General features: G+C 45.7%; 1 protein-coding gene across 1 annotated transcript in view; it reads left to right on the top strand.

Moving 5' to 3' along the window:
• The window catches only part of Tmem178b (transmembrane protein 178B), a 385,192-nt gene that overhangs the window by 333,005 nt on the left and 26,205 nt on the right, over positions 1-25,982 (top strand). Inside the window, exon 3 of the mRNA XM_027391532.2 lies at positions 6,433-6,570. Coding sequence (XP_027247333.1) covers positions 6,433-6,570 — 138 coding nt within the window. The remainder of the gene's footprint in view (positions 1-6,432; positions 6,571-25,982) is intronic.

Below are 25,982 nucleotides of genomic sequence, written 5' to 3'. Positions count from 1 at the left end.
CTGCTGCAGCCTCCAGCTGTTTGGGTCCTTGGAGGATGGAGAGCAACAACACTCCGGGGTGTGTGTACCTCCATATTAATAAATAATCCCTGGGCCTTAGCCTCTCCAGCATCTGAAAAGCAAAAGGAGCAGATTCCAGGTGTTCCCTCGGAGTCGCAGATCTTTAATGAGGAGCACTCCCTAGAATAGGGCTCTATTCCTTCTGTGTGCAAGGTTGGTGAATTCAAGAGAAGCACTCCATGGAGAACAGTTGCTTAAACCTAGGTGACTTTCCCTCCCTGTCGTACTCCTGGGTCCCTAACAGTGTTTTCCTGTGTAGCTCAGGGAAACCTCTCAATAACTCTTGGACATCAAGGTTAATCTCAACCTTTGCTGACCATATGCATCAATGGCAATCCAGAGGGACTGGCTAATTTGCCCCTGTTCCAGATCCAAAGGGAAGGAGAGTGAGACATTAAACAGAAGCACCCCAATTCCTGGAATCTGTCCATGTGTTCCCACATCCCCACTCCAGTACCACTTCCTTTGGGGATAATGAATGGTCTCTGGAATATTCCCCGTCCTCTGAGTCCATGCAGAGCTGACTGCATGGATAGGAAGTACATTGTCAATTCCTTCTCGTTCCTATTCTCTCTTCCTCCCCCCCTCTTCTCTCCCATACTGACTGACCCCTCCCAACAGAGACACTGGGGTTTGTCCTCTGTGCTTTGCTCAGCCTGCAATGCCCATGACCTGGTTCATTTGTGAGTCATTATTCTGCTCCCAGGGTGGCACCTTTGTAACCAGAGCTGCCTGCTTCTTCCATACAGAATGGGGAGCTTCCAGAGGCAGGGCAGCCTCCCTGGCTCTTTCCAGGCAGCCATTAGTACAATGTGCCTGCCTCCTGACCCCCATACCCGTCTACGCTCATATGCAGCCTTTACATAGGTAACAGGATCTAATCCGAGATAACCCTTTAAGCTTTTTGGTTTTTTTTTTTTTTTTTTTTTTCACCATTTTGAGTTGTTTTTCCAAGAGGAAAAGAATGTTTCAATCATGATCATTTTTCTGTACAAGATTTTTATAGCAGAAGACACAAAGACCCTGATAGTCATACCCCCCCCAATTTGTTGTTTACTTAATGCGGATAGCCTCATTTCCGTGCAGAGAGGCAAGCAATTCTTTTCAATTTAAATGTTAATTGGAGTGTAAACTTTGAAATAAAATTTAAAAAGAGTTCTGAGAACTGTTTTTTTTTTCCTAGCTGTATTTAATGGTTCTCCTTGCCTTTCTTCCCCCACCCTCCCTCATTGTCAGCCCCCCTCAACCCACCTGTTCCCACCATGCTGGAGGAAACTCAAGAGTGTAGAATGCATCTTTCTTATTTCAAAAATTACAACACTAGATGTGATGAGGATCATGACACACAGATCACAGACTCAAACCCAACGAGGTGCATGAGATTTTTGATCTCCACGTTTGCCAGCAGAATCAACTTACCATCCATGGTCCCCTTTTTATATGATTCTTAAACCAACCAAAAGCCAATTCTTTTCTAAGGCTCCTGAGAAGGATGGGTTAGTGTTTGTTTGTTTTTCTCCTCTTCCCATTTGCTTCTTTTTTCCTTTGTAAGTCAGTAAGTGAAGGGGAAAGAATACAGACTAAATTCCTGATTACAAGATACTGGTGGGGAAAACCATAGGAATTAAGTGCTGGCCTCTTATTCTTAGAAGTATAAAATAGTAGGTAGGTCAAAAAGAAGCTGTGACACCATCTGCGTGTGACCCCAGAGTGATAGTGGCACTAACTCAGATGCAGACAGAAACCATGAGAGATGGTTGAACAACAGACAGAATACACTCTAAGACCTCGACATGGAAACAGGAATGTGATAGCCTTCCCCAGGGATCCACAGACCAGATTTTGTGTAGGAATTAAAACTGGGCATTGTCTTCTTTCTCTTTCTTACCTCATTCATCCATTTGTTTGTTTGTTTGTTTGTTTGTCCACTTTTTCTTTTATCTCCCTCCTCCCCGCCCCTTGCTCTCACTTGCTATTGTTCTGCCCCCCCCCTCTCTCTTGAACCCAGAGTCTCATGCAGGTTAGGCAGCGCTCTCCCACCACCTGTAGCCCCTGTCCTTTGGTAGTCTGTCTTGAGACAAGGCAGCACTCAGATGTTTGGCCAGCCTTGAACTCGCTCTATTATCCAGCCTGGCCTCAGACTTTAGCTCCTATCTCAGCCTCCTGAGAGACAACCAGGCTCATGTCATCATTTCATGCACTTATAGAGTGGGTATTTTTAGGATAATTAGTACTGAAGTTGGAATATTTGTAAATTTCCTTGATTTTTTTTCTATTCTGTCTTTCTATTTCATGTTTGGCTATCTAGCTAGTATTTTTGTTTTTGTTTTTGTTTTTGTTTTTGTTGTTCTTAAAGTATTCAGTTTTTACTTTATGGGAACGATATCTTTCAGCTCTTGTCTCTCTGAGGGCATTAACATTTGTTTATTTAGTGTGTGTGTGTGTGTGTGTGTGTGTGTGTGTGATGTGAGCCCATGGATGCAGGTGTGCACATGCTAAGTCCTTCGTGGGAGGAATCAGAGAACAACATGTGGGAATTGGTTCTCTCCTTCCACCATGCAGGTCCCAGGGATCAAACTGAGGCTCTCAGACTCCGCAGCGAGCGCCTTTACCTGCTCAAGTTTGAAAGTTCTGCTAAAGAGTTCTGAGAACTACTGAGTCAGTGAGGGAAGCCGAAGTCAACTTGGGACCCACCTTATACTCAATCTCTTAGGCAGCACCTTTGCTTTCAGAGTCCCATTGTGCAATGGGCTGTTCATTGTCCAGGCTGTTCATTACCCAGCCTAGGCTGGCAGTGGGTCTAACAACCATCTTCTGGAAACCAAATAGAAGAAGGTGTGTCAGGGGTAAGATTTTACACCCAATAGTCACCTATGGGATGGTCATGAACTTCAGCATGGAATCCTGATGCCCTAGCCAACCCTTGGTGGAGGTTGTACCTACCCCATTCCTAAGTTCTTTGTTCTCCCGGAAGTTGGGAGAAAAGGATGTCCCTCAGTGGTGTGGAATGGTCAGAGGACCTGAGACTCTCATTCCTTTTCAAATAACTCCCTTGGAATACCTGTTTCAGCCCTTCTCTATTGACCACCTAATTGAGAAGGCTCTGTATGGATGAGTTGGGGAGCCTCTGGGGAATTCTTCAGATGGGTTCCCCGATACTACATTTGGGTTTTGCCCAGCCATTTCTACCACTCACCAGTTTCACAGTTCCCACTCTTCTTATCATCTCCTTTCCTTGGCTCCCCATGTTTTAGGTGTAGTTCTGGCTTGATTTTGGAGGAAAGAGTGCCAACTGCATTTGTTCTCATCAGTCTTTATTCTTTTATTTATCTCATTTTCTCACACAACTCAATAATACAGTTGTTAACTCTATTTGCAGTCCACTAGCTTTGAGACTGTACTGTCAATAACTCATTTATTTGCCCTTTTCTCATCTGTAAAATTGGAATATTTCTTGTCCTGCCTGCCTGCCTGCCTTCTGACCCACTATAGTAGCTTGCCTGATAGATAACTCAGTTAACTTTCCAAGGAGAAAAGAACTGGTTGTTCGTGCAGAGGTTGAACAATGTCAGACTCCAGGGTGATATGAAAATCTTCTCTGGGTCAATGAAAACGCAGTCAGGATCTCTGTTTTTCATCTTGTTTCCACATCAACAACTTAGAACAACCCTTTACCTCAGTCATCAATACCCTGTGGGAGACACAGAAGTTTACCTATGCTGAGAGAGAGAAGGCAACCTCCCCTCCCTCACCTGAGGCCTAGATGACCAGCATCTGCTCTTAGCTTTTAGAAAAACATCACTTTCTCCATACCCCTTCTTTTCTGCTCCCTCCTATTTTCTTGTAAGTAAAACACTTTTTTCTCATCCTTCCATAAATGTCACCTCCTATTTTTTATGGTTGGCATTCTCTTTAGATTTCCTGTCTCACCAACCCACTGGTCCATCTCTGGCCAGTGTGGACTCAATTGATGTGGCTATCCATCCACTCAGTCCCTTAGGCAATATCTTTCCTCTCAAGGGTCTACAGGGCCTGGGGACAGTGTAAAACTTCCAGGCATTAAAGTCAAGATAGAATTTGGCCTCCAGAAGAGAGGCCAAATAAGCTTACTGGAGTCACAGTGTACAAGACTCAGAAACCTTCATGGGATGAAGAGGGGAGAAACCCTGGAAAGGTTGCTAACTTAAAGTGCCTTCTGTTTGAGGTACTAAACTTCCCAGTGAGAGAACTGGACTCTTTCCCTTCCCATCTGCCTCTCAAGAAAGCAGAGGGTAATGTATCAATCACAGATTATCCCCTTCCTAGGAATCAATCCACGTGGCCTCATATGCTCACTTGAGAACTTTCTCTACTGACAAGGCAGTTCACCACAAGGCCCTTGTGGTGAGGAAAGAAGGGATTCCAGTCAGGGCTGGTGGCAGCGAGTGTGACTGTGGTGATGGAAATGAAGGGACAGGCAATGCACAGTCCGGAGGGACTGGGAGTGGCCCGTGGGCAGGGGTATTCCTTTCCTTTCAGCTATGGCAGGCTATGTAGGACACTTGGCTCATGTGTTAGTATTGTCATCAAATGACTATTTCAACAAAGCTCCGCCTGACTCATTTGGCAGTCTGAGCAATCTGCACAGTGCTGTGCGATAATGAGGCTTTCTTGGCAACTCACAGAAGTGAGTGCAGAGTGTTCTTCCCACCTGGCTGGGACAGGCCTGCTGTGTGCTCAAGGAGGCAAGGGAGAACCAGGCAGGGCAGGTGTCTGCTCGGCAGCCCCTTTCAAGATTCCTGCCTCTGGGACTAGGGAACTAACTGTCCAGCTGCTGAGGGATCCTCCTTCCCAAAGGAGAGGGTCAGACATTGTTCACCCTCTGTGTTTGTGCCTCCCACTTTTAACCAGATTCTGTTGGCTGGGGCTGATAATGTCTGATTTTCCTTATCAGAACAAAGAGGGATCTTGACTCAAATTATGCTCTGTTAGAGGCAGAGGTCCCTGTGTGGAGGAGAGTTGGAGTGGATCAAATGTAAGAGAGGAAAAGTTGTACAGATCCCCAGGCCCACAGAAATCCTGTTGCATTTGTTTCTCTGGGACAAGACGAGATAGTTGGGGCTGCAGTGGATGTGAGATACCGTGATTCCAGGCAAGGACCTTCTCTATCACCCTAACACTTTGCCATTCCTTTGAGAGAGTAAAATAGCCATGAGATCCTCCAGTAACACGGTGATGCTGCAGAGGAGTCAGAGCCTGGGCAGAGGCCAAACAAAATGGTTTTGCTCTTGCTTTAGTGCCCTGTTAGCAGTCTGGAGCTGGTGTAACTGGCTTAAATGTGGGCAGGCCGGAGAGAGTGCTGGCAGACTTGGGAAGGAATGACCAACATAATGGGGAGGAAGTAAAAAGCCAGATTTACAAAAGGAGAGGAAGAGAAGGAAAACATCTGGGGCAAAAGTCCAGGCCAGAGTCATGCAGCAGTAGCTCTGGGGTCATCTGGCTGCAGGAGGGAAGGAGCCGGTGAAAAAGCTGAGTTGGGCAAGATGCTAAGTAGCCAGCAGAGGCATGGACCAGCTCTGCCCTCTCCCTTCTGCTGTGAACAGCGTTTTTCCAGCAACCTCCTTCCTCACCAAGTCATTCCTGGCTTTGACAGGTCATAGAGGGGTAGAGCAGGCATAGTCGTCACTCTGAAGCTGGCGCGTTAACTGGAGAGTGGCAGGATAGAGGCAAGTGCAAAGAAGGGGCTGCTCCAGGGATTCAGACTTGGGGAGGAAGATGTGGTTCTTCCTCTGTTTCCAAGGTTGCAGGCAAAACTAAGCCCCAAGAGCCAGCTTGGGATGGAGCCAAGGACCAACATACCCCTTCCCCTCACAAACACATCAGATTTTACATGTGACTTCTCCCACAGTTCAGCAGACTCTGGGTTAAAGGAGGGAGGGCCTGGTAAAAGCAACATGCCTGCAGAGACCCTGCTCTGCTCCAACAAGCCACCTCCCTGCTCTCACCCCTCTAAAAGGCAGTGGTTTGTCACAAATATCTTTCTTCCGCTTACGGTGTTCCTTTTAGCAAGTGCCTCCATTCTCAACACTAAAGACTGTGTCTTAAGGGTGAGCGGGACCCACAGGAAGGGCAGCACTTGCCTAGCACAGTTGAAATGAGCCAACAGCCACTGGGAATCATATGCTTGTCCTGTGCTTAGGGACCCAGCTGTCACAGCATGTTGTGCAGAAGAGAGTCACCATCAGTGGCTGTCCTGTGTAGAAGTCTGAATAGGTAGTCTTCGTGCACTTGAAGTGCCCCCAGCCCCTTCTCCCTGCCTCAGGGCTAGGGTACACCTGACCCTATCCTATCACGGGTTCCAATGCTAACAGCTTCCCTCCTGCTTCCTCACAGACCTGCGTAGAATGACCGCTGGCTTCATGGGCATGGCGGTGGCCATCATCCTCTTCGGCTGGATCATCGGTGTGCTGGGCTGCTGCTGGGACCGAGGCCTTATGCAGTATGTGGCAGGCCTTCTCTTCCTCATGGGAGGTAAGGCTGGAAGCGGCTGATGGGGAGGGGAGGCAGGGAAGGTCCTGTTAACAGTGGGGAAGTGGTAAGAGGACAGAGCAGAGGGGCGTGACCAATATGCTTCTTTCTGCTCCCTCATCCGGTTGGTTCATCAGCAGTCTGTTCCTGTCACCTTGACCACTCTACCGGCTGTTGGGCATGTAAAAGGAAATGAGATCCGGTCCTCAGTGTCTAGAGTCTTGGGGACCTCGGTGCTTAGACAGAAGGCGGATACTGTGGCTATGACATTTACATGACAGCAGCTGGAAAGCTCAGACTTGGAAGCATGAAACCAGCACGCGCTGGGCATATACACTCAGGTGCCCTGGATTTTAGTGTTAGACCAAGGAAGGCGGCATATCTTCCCCAAAGGCCCACACTCATCCTTGACTTTACTGTTTAAAACAAGGCAGTGGTGGGACAAGACTAGATCTCCCATTTCTGTTCCCTTTTGTCATAACCATCAAGTCAGCGCAGTAGCTGTTAGCAGACTGTACAGAGAGGGAACTGCGTAGTTAGAAGGGATCAGTTTCTGGGCTGAGCAAAGTGAAAGCTTTCTCTCCATCTACTTGGGCATCCTCCTGCCCTTTGGAGTCCCTAGTTTGAGGCTCAGCCTACAGCTCAAGTTTTGGGCTGCCTAGAGCAGGTGGATGGGTGAATTGTGTGTGTTGCCTGGAGGGAAAGAATGAAGATGGACAGATAGACAGACATGCTTGTGGGAGGGAGAGAGAATGAGTCCCACATGAGGAAGCAGACGCCAGTCCAGCTCTGGGCACTGTGCAGTTGCCTGATCCAGTCTCTCTTGTACCGGTTTCTAAGCTGAGGAGAGAAAGATGGAGTGGGTTGTGGGACTCTTTATCTGGTCCTTCCCTGTGCATTGAGAGACATCCAGGGCACAGAAAGCTCTGGTTTAGGAGAGGAAAGGGAGGAGGGCCTTGCAGGAAGAACTTGGGTCCAGAAGTTTTGTTCTGTTCCTTGAAGCACAGCGACTCTGTGCCAAACATGGATGCAGGCTTCCCGTGGACCTGATACTTAGGGGACTCACTTGTCATCAGAGCCAGATGTCCCCATGTCAGAGCTGCCACCACACCTGTGGTTAAGACTCAGAGAATGAGGGGCATGGTGGCTCTGTGACAGAGATTCTGTACAGAGAAGCCACCATGCCCCAAACACGTATGTCCTGTGGGTTCCCCCTTTCTTCAGTGAAATGGGGACTCAAATTCACTGATGGTTCCCACACTGTATTTTACAACTAGAGTCCCTGTTTCCCCCTTTGTAATCCACCATTCATGTGGGGACCTCCAAAATATAAAAAAGAAAAAAGATAAAAAGTGAAGCATCTGTAGCCTGTTTGTAGCAAGGCTGTATCCTGTTTGTAGTGAGGCTGTATCCTGTTTGTAGCATGGCTGTATCCTATTTGTAGTGAGGCTCAGAACCTGGGACCTTTCAACTCTGAGAACTTCCCAGAGATATGGGTTAACTTGTAGACTAATGGCCAGAAAGCCATTGACTGGCTTATCTTTTCTAGCCAGGCCACAGGAGTAGGTCAGACAATAAATAGGCCAGAACTGAGTGATAACGGCTAAGCTGAAAGCTGTTACTACAGTGAGGTCACTGCGTTACCTCCTACTCACTGAAGGACTTAGGACAAAAGGCAAGAGGACAGAGCGATGGGCAGGAGGGTGCCTGGAGCCCTGCCCGCATACTGCTGAGGCACCTACTAGATGTCTGGAGCTCCAGGATAGATTAGGAGCTGCCGCAAACTCCATTCTGAAGACTGAACATATGGGAGCCTCTGTAGATGGAGAGAGACTTCTCCATCTTGCCCAGTCTCACCGGACAGGTTTTTCTCTATGCACCGATCCCCACAGTCACTTATAAGATAACCACTCAGAGACTTAATATCAGTTACAATTGTTTGGCCAATGACCCAGGCTTCTTATTGGCTAGCTCTTACAACTAAATTAACCCATTTCTACTCATCTGTGTATCACCACGTGGCTGTGGCTTACCGGTGATGCCCTTTGGCGGCTACATGGTGTCTCCCTGACTCCACCTTCCTTCTCTCTGCATCTTTGGAATTCTTGCCTAGCTATGTTTTTCCTGGTCATTGGCTGAAATAGCTTTATTCATCAACCAATGAAAGCAATGCCTATTTGCAGCCTACAGAAGGACATCCCACATCAAGCTTCGATTTCTTCAGCCCAGGAAGTCCTTAGCCATCACAAGTCAGAGCTTCCTGGAAAGCTTTGATTAAGCACTGATGCAGACCAATCAGAACCACTCCCAAAGAGCCTTTGGGATACTCTCCATGTGCAAATAGAACCAAGAATCAGAGAGACAGATAAATTCTGGAGTCCTTCCTTGTAGGGTATCATGGAGTGTGCGCGTGCGAGCGAGCGCATGCACGTTCACACACACACACACACACACACACACACACACACACACACACACACACGAGTGCCTTGATCTTTATGACTGCTTCTCTAAGTTATGCAACAAGAGATAAGACCGAGCCAACAGTCCTCAGCAGCTGGGAGGCCTACCCAAGATCTGACTGCTGGGAGGTACACACAAATCTGCCTTTCTTGGATTTGTGTTACGTATTTTTAAAATGGCAAAACCATACTTGTGACAAAGTGCAAGTGTGACAACCAGATTTACAGAAGTTGCTCCTCCAATAGCCACTTCTTACTGATTAGAGGATGGTCTGGGCTGGACAGAGTCTAATTTATTCTCCGGTCACAAAGCCTTCTTTTCCTCCTGGAGGTTTTTGTTGTTGTTGTTGTTGTTTGTTTGTTTGTTTTTTTAAATCTTTGTCCCTGGGTAAAGCAATATTCTCCTGAATGAAGCTGGGGAGGGAAGGGAAATGGTATCCATACCCTTTGGGGTATTATTGAGCCCTGAAATAACAAGGGTATTAATAACAAAGCCTTTGATTTCTCATCTCTTGAATGGTGGTGGTTTCTCTTTTGGAAGTTCTGCCATACCCTTCTTTCTCAAGCTGGGAGAGACACAGCTCTGAGATTTCAGTATCCCAGGGCAACTGCCATGCTCTGACCTATGCAAATAACTCATGTTCAATTGGTTTTGTTAAAAGTATATGTGTTGCAGAAGGATATGGTTCAGGATCAGAGACTGAATTACTGGCCCTGCTCTGTGTGATATCTAAACTGAAGGGCCAGATATGAACCCAGAAGAACTGCCTGGACCTGTAGAAGCCTGCATGTCAGAGACATCATAGCAGGAACCTGTCCCGGAACCTGAAAAGTCTGCTCTCCAGGGCTCAGTTTCCTATCAAAGCGTCCGGGGAGTAAGCCACCTGTTCCAGCCACCTCCAAGACAACAAAACTATCAGTCATTGACACTGCACAGATAGTTCCCAAATGTGACCTTGTAGCTTTCCCTAGGGTGGTGGCCTCTTGGGTGTCTCTAACTGAGCTGAGCTAGGTCCCTGGAGGTTGTATTGGGCTGGAAGCTAAGTAGGTAGTAACCAAGAGCAGCCAGGTCTGGGGCTGGCCACATGTGAGTAGGTGAACAGGTAGAAAGGGAAGACTCGGCAAGAAAGAAAAGGGCACCTTTGGTCTGGGGGAATGCTCAGTGAGTAAAGTGCTTGCTTTGCAAGCATGGGGGCCAGAGTTCAGTCCTCAGAACCCACCTAAACAGACCAGGTGTGATGGTGGGTGCTCGTCATACCAGCCCCAGGAGGCAAACAAGTGAATCCCTGGGGTTCTCTTGCCAATCAGCCTAGTCCAGCTAGCATGTTCCACGCCAATGGGAGACCTGTCTCAAAAGGCTATGTAGACAGCTCCTGACAAATGACACTCTGCCCTCCACATGTACATGTACTTACCTACCTACACACACACACACACACACTTGTACCTACACACACAAACCTATAACATACAAATATTTTTAAGTACAGAAGTCTATTTGGAATCAAGATTCCCATAATTGAGCTATTGGCAACTATAAGTGAAGTGATTCATCAAACATATTAGGCATGTTCTACATTTTAATTAATTTAAATTTCTGCACTATTCCCCTTCTTGCCTAGATATGTGGTTCTTAGTTATAAACATATATTAGGGCTGGAGAGATGGCTCAGCTGTTAAAGGCTAGGCTCACAACCAAAGATATATATTTATATTATATATTAATATATATATTATGCTATAAATTATGATTATATATTTATATATACTATACCATATATATATATATATATATATATATATATATATATATATATCAGGAGCAAAATGAAGGCTAAAGAATTGTCTGCACACCCTCTTCTCTGTTCCAATAGGAAGGTGGCCTTCTCTGGTCTATATCTGACTACTTCAGATTTAAAGGGCGGGTGCCTCACACACCGTGCAGTAACTACCAACAAATTGTTAAATGGATGCTCAACCCAGAGGAAACTATTAATTAAGCAGGGCAGCATTATTTGGCCAGGAGACTGGGGGCGGTGGGTGGGATCCAGCTTTCCTTTTGGCAGCACCACCGCAGGAGATTTAGCCCAGACTGGCACAATCCCACGTGGGTACAAGTAACCATCACAATGACTCATCAGGGGTATTCAGAGGCTTGGGGACAGGATAATCCTCACAGGGACAGACTGTGCAGCACAGGAACACATGACTACTCTGCTCACACGTGACTCCTCCATGAGAGCTTCTCAGGCACAAAGGTTTACAAGACGAGTTGGAATCCCTAGTCCATACACATAGCGTCAAGAACCTTCCCATAATTGCTGGGAGCCTCCCTTCCTCTCTACCCCTGCCAGGGCTAAGGCTTCATCATCCCTTGTCTACACTAGCACTGAAGGCCCTTGCTGGCCACCCTGACTCCACTGTGGCCACGCCATGATCAATCCTGAGCATAAATCTTTTATTTTTTATCTTAATTTTGTGTGTGTGTGTGTGTGTGTGTGTGTGTGTGTGTGTGTGTGTGTGTGTGTAAGTGCTCAAGCACCCATGCTATGGCACACATGTAGAGGCCAGAGGACAACCCTGAAGAGTGGGTTCTCTCCACCATGTGGATCCCAGGGATCAGACTCAGGTTGTCAGGCTCGGTGGCAAGTGCCTCTATTCCCTGTGCCATCTTGCCATGCCAGCAGCATAAATCATATAAACTATGAATCAGATGTGTCACTCAACTCCTGTCTCTAGAAGTCTAATGACTTTCAGTTGAACTTAAAATAAAACCCAGACTCCTTACTTTCTTGAAAAGTCTCTACATCCTGGATGACCTTGCCTTTCTCAGCTCCTTTTCTGTTTCCTCCTGTGCACACACACTACTCCCCCATCCCTCCCCGCCGCTCCCCCCCCGGCCACTCCCTCACCCATGCTAGCTACCTTTCTGTTCCAACACATCCAAAGGTTGCTTCAGGCCCTGGAACTGCCTGATACCTTTGACCAAGGAGCAACTCAAGGATGTCTCTTTCCTTAGGTTCAGATCCCTTACTCCAAGGTTCCCCCCTCAGAGTCTCACGCCAAACATGCTTTATAGTTTAATTAATTTAAATTTTGTTAGTGTGCCTCTTCCTATGTTATTTGGGGTTTATTGCTTTTTTTTAGCAAGTTTAAACATTGATTATCTCATAGGTTTCCGGAATAAAAATTCGAGGTGCAGCTTAACAGGGGTCTCAGCTGAGGATCTTAGTAAACTGCACTCACATCTGTGGCTGGTTCTCCTCTGAGGCTCAAGATCCTTGCCAGTGTCACAGTGCTGATGTTGGAATTCCTCTCCTTGCAAGGGTAGAACCCTGGGAAGCTTGCTTCTTCAAAGTCACCAAGAGAGGCTCTCTGCTTTGTAGTGAACACTGAATTTTTAAAATATTTTTAGGTTTAAGGAAAATTGAGAGCTGTTGAGATGGCTCAACAGGTAAAGATGCTTGCAGCCAAGTCTGGTGACCTGACTTCAATCCCTGGGACCTATAGCATGGAAGCTGAGAGCTAATTCCCACAGACCAACCTCTGACTTTGGCATGCCTGTGTGCACATACACAAACATAAGTTTTAAATTTGAGCAAGCATTATAAAGAGTTAAGGTATCACACTCAGCCCATGCACCCAGTTTCTCCTTTTGTTAATGTGTTTGTGTTATTGTGGCACATCTGTTACAATGGATGAATGAATATTGGTGCATTGTTATTAACTAAAGCTCGTGGCTCATTCAGATCCCCCGAGGTTTATCTGGGGTCCTTTTCTGTTCCAGAATCCCATCCCTGGCACCAAGATGCAATCAATACTACTGCATTCAATGCTACTGTTTCTCTAGGTTTCTCTTGGCTACGGCACTTCCCTAAATCTTCTTTGTTTTAGATGACCACGGCAGTTTTGGAATATTAGCCAAGCATATTGTAGAAATGCTCTTCTGTTGGGACTTAACATGACTTTTTTTTCATTATTAGACTGAATTGGTTTGTGGGAGGGAGATCACAGAGGTAAAGGGCCATTGGTATCTCACCGTCTCAACGGGAGTCATACCCGTGACTGTCAGTGTTGCTCTGATCACTTGGAATAAGTAGTGTCTGTAGTGTTTCTCCACTGTAAATTCTTTTCCTTCCCATTTCTATACTATATTCTTTTGAAGGCAGTCCTTATGTGTAGCCACCCAGGAGGAATGGTATGCAACAGTGGACTGCTAGGATGGAAACACTCCTGTAGGGTAGAGCAGCCACAGAATTAATTTGGAGTTATCCTAGATGGAGTATTTCTGTCTCTTGCTCTCCACGTTAAATTCCCTTGGTCACCCGTTTATATTGGTGTGTCGGGGGCATTGATTTTGTTGTTTGAATTATAGTCTGGTACTGCTTCTCTTGGTTTCTCCAGTTCTGCCATCCTTGGCATTTGAGAAGTCTTCTAATTGGTTCTTGTGCCCTTTGACATACCCTAGTATGTGGGGTTTTGTTTTCTGCTGTTTTATGTTTGGTTGGTTCCTTGTTTGTATGCTCACTTTTGAACACACCACGAGGGGCTGTAAGTCATCTTGTGTGTTTTCTGTTCACACCCTGCACCATCTCTCCACTATGCTGTGTTTCTTTCTATTAGATAGCGATATTAGAAACCAAGACCTTGGGACTATGTGTCTGGAATGGATTCTTAACCCTCTGTATTTGCTCATCATTTCTCTCCCTGCACTGATACCTCCACTCCACAAGCATCAGACCAGTTTGCCTTAGTCACTGAATGCCTCCACAAAGGCATCATCTCTGGGGTCAAGAACGTGTCTGCAGCTTGATAAATAGCTGCGAAGTAACTATGTTGGACAAGTAAATTATATAGAAGGAATGGAAAGTGTTTTGGTTTTGTGCAGCATTCTTCCAAAGCTCCTTGCCTTATCTATGGTCCCTTTCATGGGGCTCCTCCTCCTCTTCACATTCACTGAGCAGTACTGGAGCTTATCTTCTGTTACAAAACACCTTCCATTCCTTTAGGAAGCAGAATATGAGTGATCCCTGAATTCATGGAGTTTCTGACCTTAACCCGGACTCCTGGGACCTTAGAAATAGAAAGGACTTTAGACACCAGCCTGCCAGAACCCCTGTGGTTTAGATAAGGGCAGTTATGTTACATCATTCTAGATCATCCAGCTGGTAGCTGGCAGAAATGAATCTTAAGCCTGGCCCATGACACTGGCCTATATTCTTGCAGCTTAGACTGCTGCCTCTGGCTTGAGCACCCATGCTGAACATCTCTGTGTCTCACTCAACTCCAGTTCTGTGCTTTTCAGCAAGTGCCAGTATTTCCACAATTTCTGTTCATGCCTTCTGCACCCCCTGCCCCACCACACACAGGGCTTTCTCTTTCCTCTCCCCCTTCTCAGAGCACATAGGAGGCATATGGAGGAGATGGTGTCCAGAACTGGGGGCATGGATGGTAATGGGGGAAAGGAGACAGCTAAAGGCTCTTTTCTATACCGTCTGTGATTGGTGTGACCTCTTCTACTTTGCCATTCCATCAGGGAGAATAAGAGAATTCGCCGAAGAAGCTCAGGTTATCAGTTTGAATGATTGTTGTGATATATAAATCAATGATGCCATGTGTTTGGCGTAGGCAGGCAACTATGCATCAAGCTGCTAGACACTCAGCATGATGCCCCCTCTTCTGGCAGCTGAAGATCTTGCTTAAGGGCAGTAATTTTGAAAACTTGAGTTTGGCATGGTGGTATGAGTCTTGAGTACCGTTTTTCTAGGCACTAAAGTGACTTTGAGGGGTCCTATAAGCATTCAAGTTTTCCCATCAGCCTGCTCTCCCAACCTCTCCCCATTGCCGGTCCTTAGCTCCGGCATGCTTGGAAACAGGAGTTTCTATAAGGTCAAGAGGTACTAAGTCTTAAACCTCATGCCTCCAGGTCATGACTTCAAAACTCATTGGACAGACAGGGGAGATATAAAGCAGAGGACCAGGTAAATTAGATATTCCAGGAAGAGAGAGTAAATCCAATAAGTCAGTGACTTGGCAAATATGCAAAGCTTATAATAAATGGTAGCTCTTTTTATGATGTATATGCCCTAGCACAGTCCATTGTTACAAGCAGAGAAGTGCTCGCGGTCTGCCGCAGCCAATCAGAAATGACTCTAGCATGAAAGCCATACATTCACCCTGCTGAGTCTTCACTGGGACATCACAACCCTTCCCCCAGACTTTCTGCCTTACAGTCTTTTGAAATCTTAGGCAGATGTTTAAGTCTGGTTCACACCAGAATGTTTCTTGCCCCTTGCAAGGTACATACCCAGTATTTATTAGCATTTGATAATTACATTTAGAACATGTCCCTGAAGGGTATATATTGACAGTAAATGTCACTTAGGGTGGGGGTGGAAGAGACACGTTGTCAGGAAGATTGGGAAATAACATCTAGGCTGACTTTATAGAGAGCCAGTGGCCATGGTGAATCACTCCAGCAATCCAAGAAGCAGGAAGATTTCAGACCCCCAAGGGTTGTAAAATTGCCTACTGTACTGCCACTCCTGCCATAAATATTGGCCTCAGAATGGAACAGTAAGCATCCCTGGCCATGCAAACTGTGGTTTGTGATGGTCACATCAGGAGTCTATAACCTGCTCACAAAAATATTCAAGAATGCTACCCTTCCATGACCCAACTAAGATAGGGGAGATACTTTTTATTCTTGGATACTAAGGTAAAATGCTGCAACAGAACAGGAGAGGGATGGAAATGACGATGGTCAGTGAAGGCATCAAGAAAGTTGGTATGGGAATTCAACCCCCACCTCTTGGATGTTCCGAGGCACACTGGCTCATAGGAGCCACCTTCCATATCCCGCCTCCTAACTGGGGACCCAGAGTCCTTGTTCAGGAAGCAGAGTCACTCAATAAAAAGAGATAACTATGGGTTTTCCATGAAGATATATATAGTCCAGGACCAAAGGAACATGAGCTAGTCATGTGACACCCGGACATTCCTTATCTGCCTTTCATGCCTTGCTTCAATTTTCTCATCTATTAAAAAGAGCTAATAATAGTTCCCGCTTCAAGCATAGCTTCGAGGATTAGAGTTAACTCATCTGAAGGACTTGCAACAGTGCCAGGCATTGTTCATAACATTTTTGATATTATTATTTTGGCACTGAGATATTTGTTTTCTTAATTTGTTTTCATTTTTGTTATTATTTTGTATATGCATGACTGTTTGGGCCTGCATGTATGTTTGTACACAACATGTGTACAGCACCCACAGAGGCAAAAGAGGGTGTCAGATTCTGGAATTGAAGTTACAGATGGTTGTAAGGCACTATGGTTGGTTCTGTGAACTGAACCCCCTAGGGTCTCCGGAAGAAAAGGCAGCCAGTGTTCTTGACTGCCCAGCCATCTCTCCAGCCCTTGAGACACTTCTGTTTTGAAATAGCTACCTCCAGTGATAATTCCTCTTCTACCTCAGTGACTTTATGTCATTGCTATCCATACCACCAAGACACCTTATGATATGTGCTGTGGAGATAGGAAAAAATGAATACTCATACAGACAACACCTCTCAGTTTAATCGCTACCCTAGTCCCTCATTCCTTCATCCAGTAAATTCTGAGATTCTCCTATGTGCCACATAACACATACGTGGGATACCACAGAGAAGCAGAGAAAGTCTATGAAGCTCATATCCTAGTTGGAAAGCTAGAAAAATGATGATAAGAAATGTGGGGGAAACAGGAACCTGGAGAGAGTGATGGGACGTTGAGGATGGGGAGAACATGCAGGGCACATTTGTTAGGATAAATCTTTCTGCCAAAAGCCACCGAGCCCCACCACCACGTGTGTGCTTTACGCCAGCTGCCCACCCGAGTTAGGGCCCAAATTAATACACAGAAACTTGTATTAGGTTCAAATGCTGCTTGACCAATGACTAGGATTCTCATCTGTTAGCTCAGTCTTAATTATCATAAATCTATATATTTTATAAGACTTACCTTATCGGACGCCTTCCATTGGTGTCCCTCCTTGCCGGTGGATCACATTGTGCTGCTAGAGGAAGAGCGGAGGGGAAAGGGGACACTCCATGTTTCTCCTTGCTTAAATATGAGTCTCCTTGCTTTGTCACTTCCTGTCTGGACCACCACTTCTCTACTACATTTCCCAGAATCCTCTTTGACTCCTAGTCCTGTCTAACTTGCTGCCTCGTTGGCCAAACAGAACTTTATTCAACACTCAATAAGATAAACATACACAGAAGTACTTCCCCCATCACCCGTTAGCAATGGCAGGGTTGGAACAGGGTCCTCCCAGAAGGATGGTGTGTAGGCTACAAGAAGACATGATGGGAGATTATTCATTACAAAAGAGACCCCAAGATGAACAAAGCAATTGGGATGGTAAAGATACTAGTGGGTCTAGAGGAATCGAGGATGAGGATGATCTTGACAGGTGTAGAGTGGGATGGGGATGTAGGTGACACCAAACAGGTAGAAGGGCCTTTAAGGTCATGGTCACAGGCTTGATCTACTGAAGGGATATCAGTTTCCTTTCTGCCCTGTCAAATATCCATTGCATAAACCACCCCAGGTGACATTCAATATTGTATGAGTTTATCTGTTTCCCTGGCTACCTTCTGGGGTGTGTGTTATTGGAGACTCTATAGCCTGCTACTCCTTGTTTTGGTGGGGGTGGGGAGTACTGTGTCTATGCCTGGGGTGGCCATATGAGGCTTAGTGTGCTCCCAAAAGTCATTGCAGTGTTATACATCCAAGAGCCTCCCTCTGCCCCACCAGGGGACCAGTGCAAAATTGAAACCCATGACCTCTTGTGCAAACACTGAGAATTTAAGAGAGCATCCCCACAAAGCCATATTGTTCTACAGCACTGTCTAGAGCATTCAAGTATCCTGTAGCTAGAATGGAAGATTTTTTTGTTGTTGCTGTGGAGAGATCTTCTGAGAACATACCTGTTCTCTATCTTCCCTTTCTCCATAACACAGATCGAGTCTGCTGCCATGATGGCTGAATGAACATCATATGAGCCCATTTACTAATGTCCCAAGATGACCCCAAATGCTGAAGAGACAGCCCATAGAGAAGAGAAAGCTGGTTTGATTGCTTGTGTAAGGGAGAATAGCACCTCACACACTTTGGTTGGACTTTAGAAGTCAACTCAAATGTATTAGTAACTAGAATATTGTGTTAGGGCGTCTTTTCAATATGGTATAGACTAAAGCAGTGTAATGATAATGACACTGAGATTAAGTAAGAATAAGAGTATGTCAGAATTGAAGGATACAGCAAGGTGAGGATTCAGAGGTGAAAGAGTCAAAGAATTTTAGGGTGTACCCCTTCTGTGGATGCTTTTAATGGAACACTTGGTGGGTTTTAAGGGGATTTCCTTTAATGAATAATCAAATCACATTCTTGGGCAGGACAGCCCCAAGAGTGAGAGAGCAAAATCACATTCATAAACATATCGAGGCCTGGTATTGGTTCTCAGTATCCAGAATGAGGGTGGGGTAGATGGTTTTGTTCTTCTTCTCACAGAGGATGATTAATTTCTCCACAGTCCAGGGCCTTCCCAGATGGCTTTCCTGTACCAGCACAGAAATATCTGAGTGGGTAAATCAATGTGGTCGATACTGGGACCAAGATACCCAAAGACTCCATCTCTCAGCACTAAGCAAGACTCTGCCTTTCCAGGCATAGAATGACACCACCGCCTTGAACTTCTTGGTCCACTCTAACCCTGAACTTCACATAAGTATGGAATGAAGGACAGGCATGAGAAGAGAGAGAGGCGGGACCATGGGAAGACCCTCTCCTCTGATGGGTGGTTGTTGAGAAAGAACGGGTTGCTTTACCTACTCTTAGTGGAAAAGAAAGCCCCAGAATGCAGTGGGGATGCCACAGTGACAAGTTACCATGGAAACTTAGGAAATCTCTAAAACAACTTCAAAAGACTCCCTTCCTGTTGCTCTTCTGGTTTGTTCCTACAGAGATGGACAAGTTTCAAGGAAAGGGAACTTGTCACCCAAGCTCTAGTCCTTAAAACAAATAATAAATCAAAGAAAAATGATGGTTTCTGAAGTAAATGGGGACCTATTGGGCTTAAAAGCTGTTCCAAGGAAACAATGATGAGGGAGGAACAGGTGTAAATTGAGGAGGTGTGTTCTCTCTCTCCTGTCTGCTGGGAGTAGAAGTGTTGAAGGGAGGCACGGATATGACAGAGAAGAAATTAAAAGCAGTGAGAAGTGGCCCCAAATAGCCAGGCTGGCTCCTCTATCCTCTTGTGGCTCCTTATCATCCCCACTACTACACTGGCTGAGATACACCGTGCGTATCAAAGCCTGCAAGGTGAGATCAAAGATAGTGTACGAGACATCGGACCAACCAGATCAGACCCCATTAAGGAAGCCCCTTGATAGATAAAGTACATCCCCACTGGACAGGTGGAATATTCAGACAGGATTTAGGGCTTCCTGCTCCCCCAGGCTACTGGAAATTTCAATAACTGGCTGAAACTGGAGAACTTGGGAGCAAGACCTGAAGGTTTCCCATACATAGGATAACGAGGTACACCTTGGACCCAGAACTACATCTGCCCCTCACTGTGGACAAAGTGGATGAATCATAACAAGCCAGATCTATTTATTAGTTCATACTGTGCCAGGACCTTGGGAGCCTAGGGAGGGAACCTTGGAGAGATTTTAGGAGCATGGCTCTGGAGGTCCAAGTGGGTTCTCCTCTGGTGGACAAACATCTTCATCCTGACAGAACTTGGGTTTCTGGGATGGATGGGCAGTGCTTGCATTTTATCACCATGTCTAAAATAAATAGAAAATAAGTATGGGGAACTGATCCACATCCAAGACACTTTCCTAGTGTTAGAGCTTGCTTATATCTCATATCCTGATTTGGGGCTTGGAAACACATATACTCTATCTACAGACTATCAAAAGGTCAAGGGTATCCAAGATGTTGCTATGCAAAGGCAATCATCCATACTTAGTGAACCATTTGAACCCACCCAACACTTGTTAGTCATCCAGTAGACAATCAGCTATTAAGTACCTACTAAGTTTTGCCTACCGTAGAAGGTGAAACTCTTCCTAGCCTTGAAATTGCTTCTGTCTTAGAGAAGCAATTTCTCTAAGTGTAAATCACTTAGTGTGATAAACTAGCTGTTTTTCCTTTTTATTGACAATGCCTTTAAATACAAAATTTGAAGAAATAGAGGATGACGATGGTAATGCTAAGTAATTCTAGTCTCCGGAAGAGGTGCTGATAACCTGAAAAGTGTGGAGAGAGGGACATAATGACCCGGTGGTGTCTTAGTCAGGGTTACTGTTGTTGCCATGAAACACCAGGACCAAAGCAACTTGGGGAGAAAAGGTTTTATTCGGCGTATGCTTCCATATCTATGTTCATCACTGGAGGAAGTCAGGACAGGAACTCAAACAGGGCAGGAAGCTGGAGGCAGGAGCTGATGCGGAGGCCCTGGAGGAGTGCTGCTCGCTGGCTTGCTCAGCCTGCTGTCTTATAGAACCCAGGATCACCAGTTCAGGTGCAGCACCCCCCACAGTGGGCTGGGCCCTCCTCTAAGAAAATGCTTCACAGGCTTGCCTGCATCCCAATCTTTCAACTGAAGCTCCCTCCTCTCACTAGCCAGGCAACACTTTACAGTTTGTAGGGCTTTCAAGGCCAGGCAAGACATTTAGGAGGCACAGTGGGAAACGGAAATGGAGCCAGTGTGCTGGAGGATCAAAGGTAGACACCATTCAGAGTTCCCACATGGTCTTCTCCCTTCTTGCCAGCAGCCTATAAGGTCAGCATTACCACCCTCACTTTGTAGATCAATCCGGAGAGCCCCCAAACTAGCCTAGAATTGTTCAGTCAAGTCAATGGCAGAGTCTTATCATGTCTCCATACTATTGGGTCTTCTTCCTTCCGTGTTCCTAGCTGTGACAGGAGAAAAGGGAAGGCACTGGGAGAGGGCACCTGGGATGAGGAAATTGGCCTAAAGGCATCAGCAACAGGCCAGACACTAAAGAATCCCTGACATCCGGCCACCGGAGGGGTCCCCTCCACTCTCACCAGCCAAAAGCAGCATGTTTGTTTCCCGTGGGACAGTAGAAGGAGAGTCCCTTCTACCACCAGACTGTCACCAGTATCGTCAAGTTGAGATGCAGTGAAGGTCCCCTGGGGTGAGAATCTGAATTAAAATTCTGTAACCTTAGTCAGTTTCCTCCTTCACCCAGCTGTCTCCCCACCTTGTAAAATGGCAGCCTGTGCCTCATAGGGCTGTTGTGAGAATGAAATGCTTTACTGTGTGAAATGCTTAGACCCTGCCTGGCACCTGGCAAGCCCTTGAGGCCATGGGCATGGAAGTGTCACTTGGTCATCAACCCAGATCTTTGCAGTTCCGGCACTTGCTGAAAGAGTTTAAGGTTGTGCCCAAGGCCACTCAGTTCCTGAAGCTTTGGGTCAAACTCAAACTTAACTTCACACTGAAGTCTGGGGCTTTTGTTATCACGCAGCTCTGTTCTGCAAAGAGTAATTAGCTTATTTATGGTCCTCAAATAATTTGTGGCATGGTAGAGTAAGAAATGTCACACACACCCTCAGGTATATCACCTGATATGTGCCAAGGCAGATGTTCTTGGGGTGGCAGAAGAGGAAGTGGCCAGTGTGACCTGCCTTAGTGAGACAGGAAAGTGGGGTAGCACAGGGCTCTGTCCTTCCTTGTGTTCCGAGACAAAGGGCAACGCTTGGGGCTCTTACAGGAGTTAGGCCACTTATAACATCTGTAGTTCTGCCGTCCACCCAATGCCTCTCTTAAGAGTCCTGACTCCACTCCCGCCAGCTCAGAGACACTGCTTTCCCAGAGATGTGCTGATCCTGTCTGCTCCACTTCCAGGTCCTCCTGAGATGCCTCTTCCTGGCTTCTCTACTGTTTTCTGTCTCCATCTTCCCTGAAACTTTTGTCCTCTGTGACAATATACTAAGGTTTTTCCCATTTCTCTGTGCCTTTTTTTATTATTTAGGCCCTGTGCTCAAATTTTAAGTGTGGGCTTTTGACTTTCTACAAACATATTTCTTTATCAAAAAGAAAATATCCAACACACACACACACACACACATATGTGAGCACACACGCACACACAATACATGTACACAAACACACACACAAAGTACACACACAGTACATATATACAAGCACACAAAATACACACAGTACACACACACACACACACACACACACACACACACACACATGCATGAGCATGCAGTAAGTGTGGTCCGTGCAAATGGAACAATCTTCTGAACACAGACCTCATATTTTGTCACACACATTCTATCCTTCTGGAATCCCAGACATGCCTTCAATTAGACTTGTCTTTTCTCTGCACACATTACACACATGCCTTGTGGTTTTTAAACACATGAAAACACTTGGCTTACTACAGGCACCAAGTACGTATTACCGACCACTCTTTCTCTTCCCCCAAGGAAGCACACTACTTCCTTTTGACGTCTGAAGACTCAGGCTGCCCTTCATGTCATTTTCCATGGTTCTGTTGTCACCTTCACCTTTCTATCAATTGTCAGCATCTGCCAGCATCTTTCTCACAAGTCCTTGTGGCCCATTCATTTGCCTCCAGTCCTCGAGCTCCATCTGGGCTGTTATTGAAACTGCAGTATTTTGGGAGTCATTTAGCTCTGGGTAGAAATATCTACCCACCCCACCCCGGTTGGTTGCCAGTCTCTGAGCCTGCGTTTCTCGTTTGTGAAATTGAGGTAGCACTGCCAACCCTGTTGGGATTATTGTGAAGATGAAATGAGATAATGTATTGCAAAAGCATCTCGCCCCCAAACAAGAATTTCATAAGTGCTCATTTCCCTACTTTGCACTGAATTCATCCTTTAAAACATACTACTTTCCTAAAATATGCTAATTACATAGCATTTCTTGATGAAAGATTTTCTGTGGCTCCCTCATGTTTACAGAATAAAATTCTGTGTCCCCAGCCTGGAGTTCTTGACAGGAACGAACTCGAGTCTTGTACCCTCAGCCGCATGTCCTGTGTCACATTCCAATAGACCACCTAGCATTCCTGAACTGCGTGCCCTTGCTTTGCATGTTGGGGTCCTGTACGTTTTTCAAGTCTCAGCTTATGGTTAGCATCTTTCAGAAATTCTTCACCTGGAACACAGAACTTTGGATGGCGCTGGCCTCCTTGTGAGTATCCCAAAGCACAGCTATCTAGTCATTTCCACCACACTGGGGTGGAAAACTCTGAAGTGGCAGGGTGCCGCTTCTTTGCTGGCTGCTTGGAGTTGTCACTTTGTCATCTTTATTTTAAGCCTCTCTGTGGTTTTCAGGTAGATTTGATTTGGGTTCTTTCCACTATAAACGACACAAATCAAATTCGATCGTTTTTTAAACAGTTTTTTTCCTAATGTTTGAACACTATTGTGTATATAATTTCTCTGATTTTACAACTGAATTCAACTCAATTACTATTAATTGGGGGCCTACTTGTATGTTAGGAGGTGTGCCACTGTCACCCAGACACAACTACAAACGTGCCCGGCCCCTGTGCTTAAAGGACACCCAGAAAAACTGTGTAGACAGACAGGTTCTGAGGTGAAGAGCATGGCAGGTGGCTGATGCCATAACAGAGAGCATTGTGAAGATATTGGGGAAGACTCACGGGTAGCTAGTGTTGAGGCTGACGGTGGAATCCAGGACATGTTCCCATCTCATTCCCCTTAGGCTTCGCACACTCGTCTAGGAAGTAAAGCTACTCTTGGGCCTGGACTGGCAGCCTTCCAGAAGTGGTAGCCCAGGTCTTCATTCAGCCCCATGTAGGATTTCATGTGTTATTAATACATTTCTGTTTTAATATGTCACTGTGTAACTGAACTCTGGTGAATGAAGCAAAAATTCCCCTTTGCCTGAAAATACAGTGCTTAAAGAGCTTTATATGAAGCTACAGTGTGAGTCTGTATGGTATTTGACCCCATGCTCCCCCGTGTGGATCTTGGAAAGGAAGGAATGCCCAGGCTGCATCCTTCCACCCCCACCCTGACAAAATCCAGCTGCTTCTCTTCAAAGATGCTACCATACTCCTGGTTCTAATTTACTTAAAAATAACAGGTAATTAATTAAAATGCTCTCTGTGGCTCAGCTTTTAACATTAGCAGTTAAGCTCCGTGAAAAATCACATTTCCCAGAAACCTCTGGGATACAGCTTCTTAGGGCTCCCGACTTAGCATGGCTGAGAACTTTGTTGGAGTGGCACTCTCCTCTCAGCCTTCTCATTTAAGACACATCAATTGGAAATGTCTCTGCTCACCTCAGGAGGATGGTGGGGGAAGGGCTCTCCTTCCCACTGGAGAAGAGATGACTGCCTTCCCTAAATGACAGCTGGCCAGTGAGGAGGCCAAAGTGTGGGGCCCAGACACGCCTGCTCCTCTACTCCACCGCTCTATGGCATAGACGACAGTGGAGGCTTGGGTTTTTTGTTTGTGTGCTTGTTTTCCTGGTTTGCTGGTCCTTGCATGATACCTTCTCTGTAGATCCAAATGTTCCCTCAGATAAATCACTCTAAAATGGAAGCATGTGTATAGGTATTAGTGAGCCTGGCTGCAGCTAGGTCAAGCCACAGCAGTCCACTTATTTTCAATAAGTAAGCTAGTACAGCAAGGTGGTGGTGTCATGTGTCTTTTAATTGTAGTACTCAGGAAGAAGAGGCAGGTGGATCTCTGAGTTCAAAGCCATACTGGTCTACAGAGTGAGTTCCGGGACAGCCAAGGGCCACACAGATAAACCCTGTCTTGAGAAACCAAGAAATAAATAAACCAAAAATGATAAAAAAGAAAAGAAAAGAAAAAGCTAGTATAGTGCCCCTAGCTCCCCGCCCATCTCTCTTCTATGTTGTCTCCTCTAGTTAGAGTTTGAAGTCAGAATAGGGAATAAATATCATCCCTTGGAGCCTGGAGAGGTAAGTTGAGCAAGGAGGCTTGCTGGGCAGAGGCCTGTTTCCATTTCGCCTGGTTGGGGGAGCGGCCCCTTCTGGGTGCTGCAGCTTTCTGGGCTTCAGTGGGTTCTCTTCTGCCCACTGGATTCAGTTCCCAGCCTGTTGAGAGGCTACAATGAAAATGTTACCATCTTGCCTTTAATTCACTTTCTTAACCTCTACCTTCCTCTTCCTGGAAATCTTGCTTCCTCCCAATGAGAGTCATTTTCTCACCTGGCGACACAGGTAGTGAGGAAAGTTATGGGCGGTTGTGATGGGTTCCGAGGTTCTATGAAGAAGCCGGTAAAGATATTTATTAATTGGGCCCTATGTGTAAAGGTCACCCCGAACCTCAGGGTCACCTGTGATAAAGATGGGGCATCTTCTCCTGCTCTCACCAGCTAGCTGACACATTTTATTTAAATATCACTGGGGATGTGAACTCTGGGGGAAAAATAGTTTCCTTGCTAACATTGATTTCACTCCATCTGAACAGGCCGGACACATGAAGATGGAGTAGCTGTGGTGAGAGAGACAACATAACAAGTGTCTAAAGCATTGGATACCTTCAGTCATGTAACCTCAGGCAATTTATGGGACCTGTTTGTGCCTCAGTTTCCTCATCCAAATCTCATAAAGTTTCTTGGAGAATTTAAAAGGCTAATATTTCTGAAACACATGATATAATGCTTATCATATACAATGTATGTGTATATTTGTATCTATATAAATACACATGCATACATATATGTAAATACACATGTGTGTATGTGTAGTCATACAAATACGTATGTGTAAACATTTTATCCATAAGCAGCTATGTTTATATACAGTAACTAACAGTAAAAAATGTGAAAAAAATCACTTGGGTATAGATTTCTTCCCCCAAAAGCCAAGGCTGAGTTGTGTGTACTGGGCAG

Source organism: Cricetulus griseus, assembly GCF_003668045.3.
Source record: "Cricetulus griseus strain 17A/GY chromosome 1 unlocalized genomic scaffold, alternate assembly CriGri-PICRH-1.0 chr1_0, whole genome shotgun sequence".
NCBI classification, from domain to species: Eukaryota; Metazoa; Chordata; class Mammalia; order Rodentia; family Cricetidae; genus Cricetulus; species Cricetulus griseus.
Note: the sequence above shows the minus strand (reverse complement) of the source record. Positions and strands in the feature narration are given on the sequence as shown.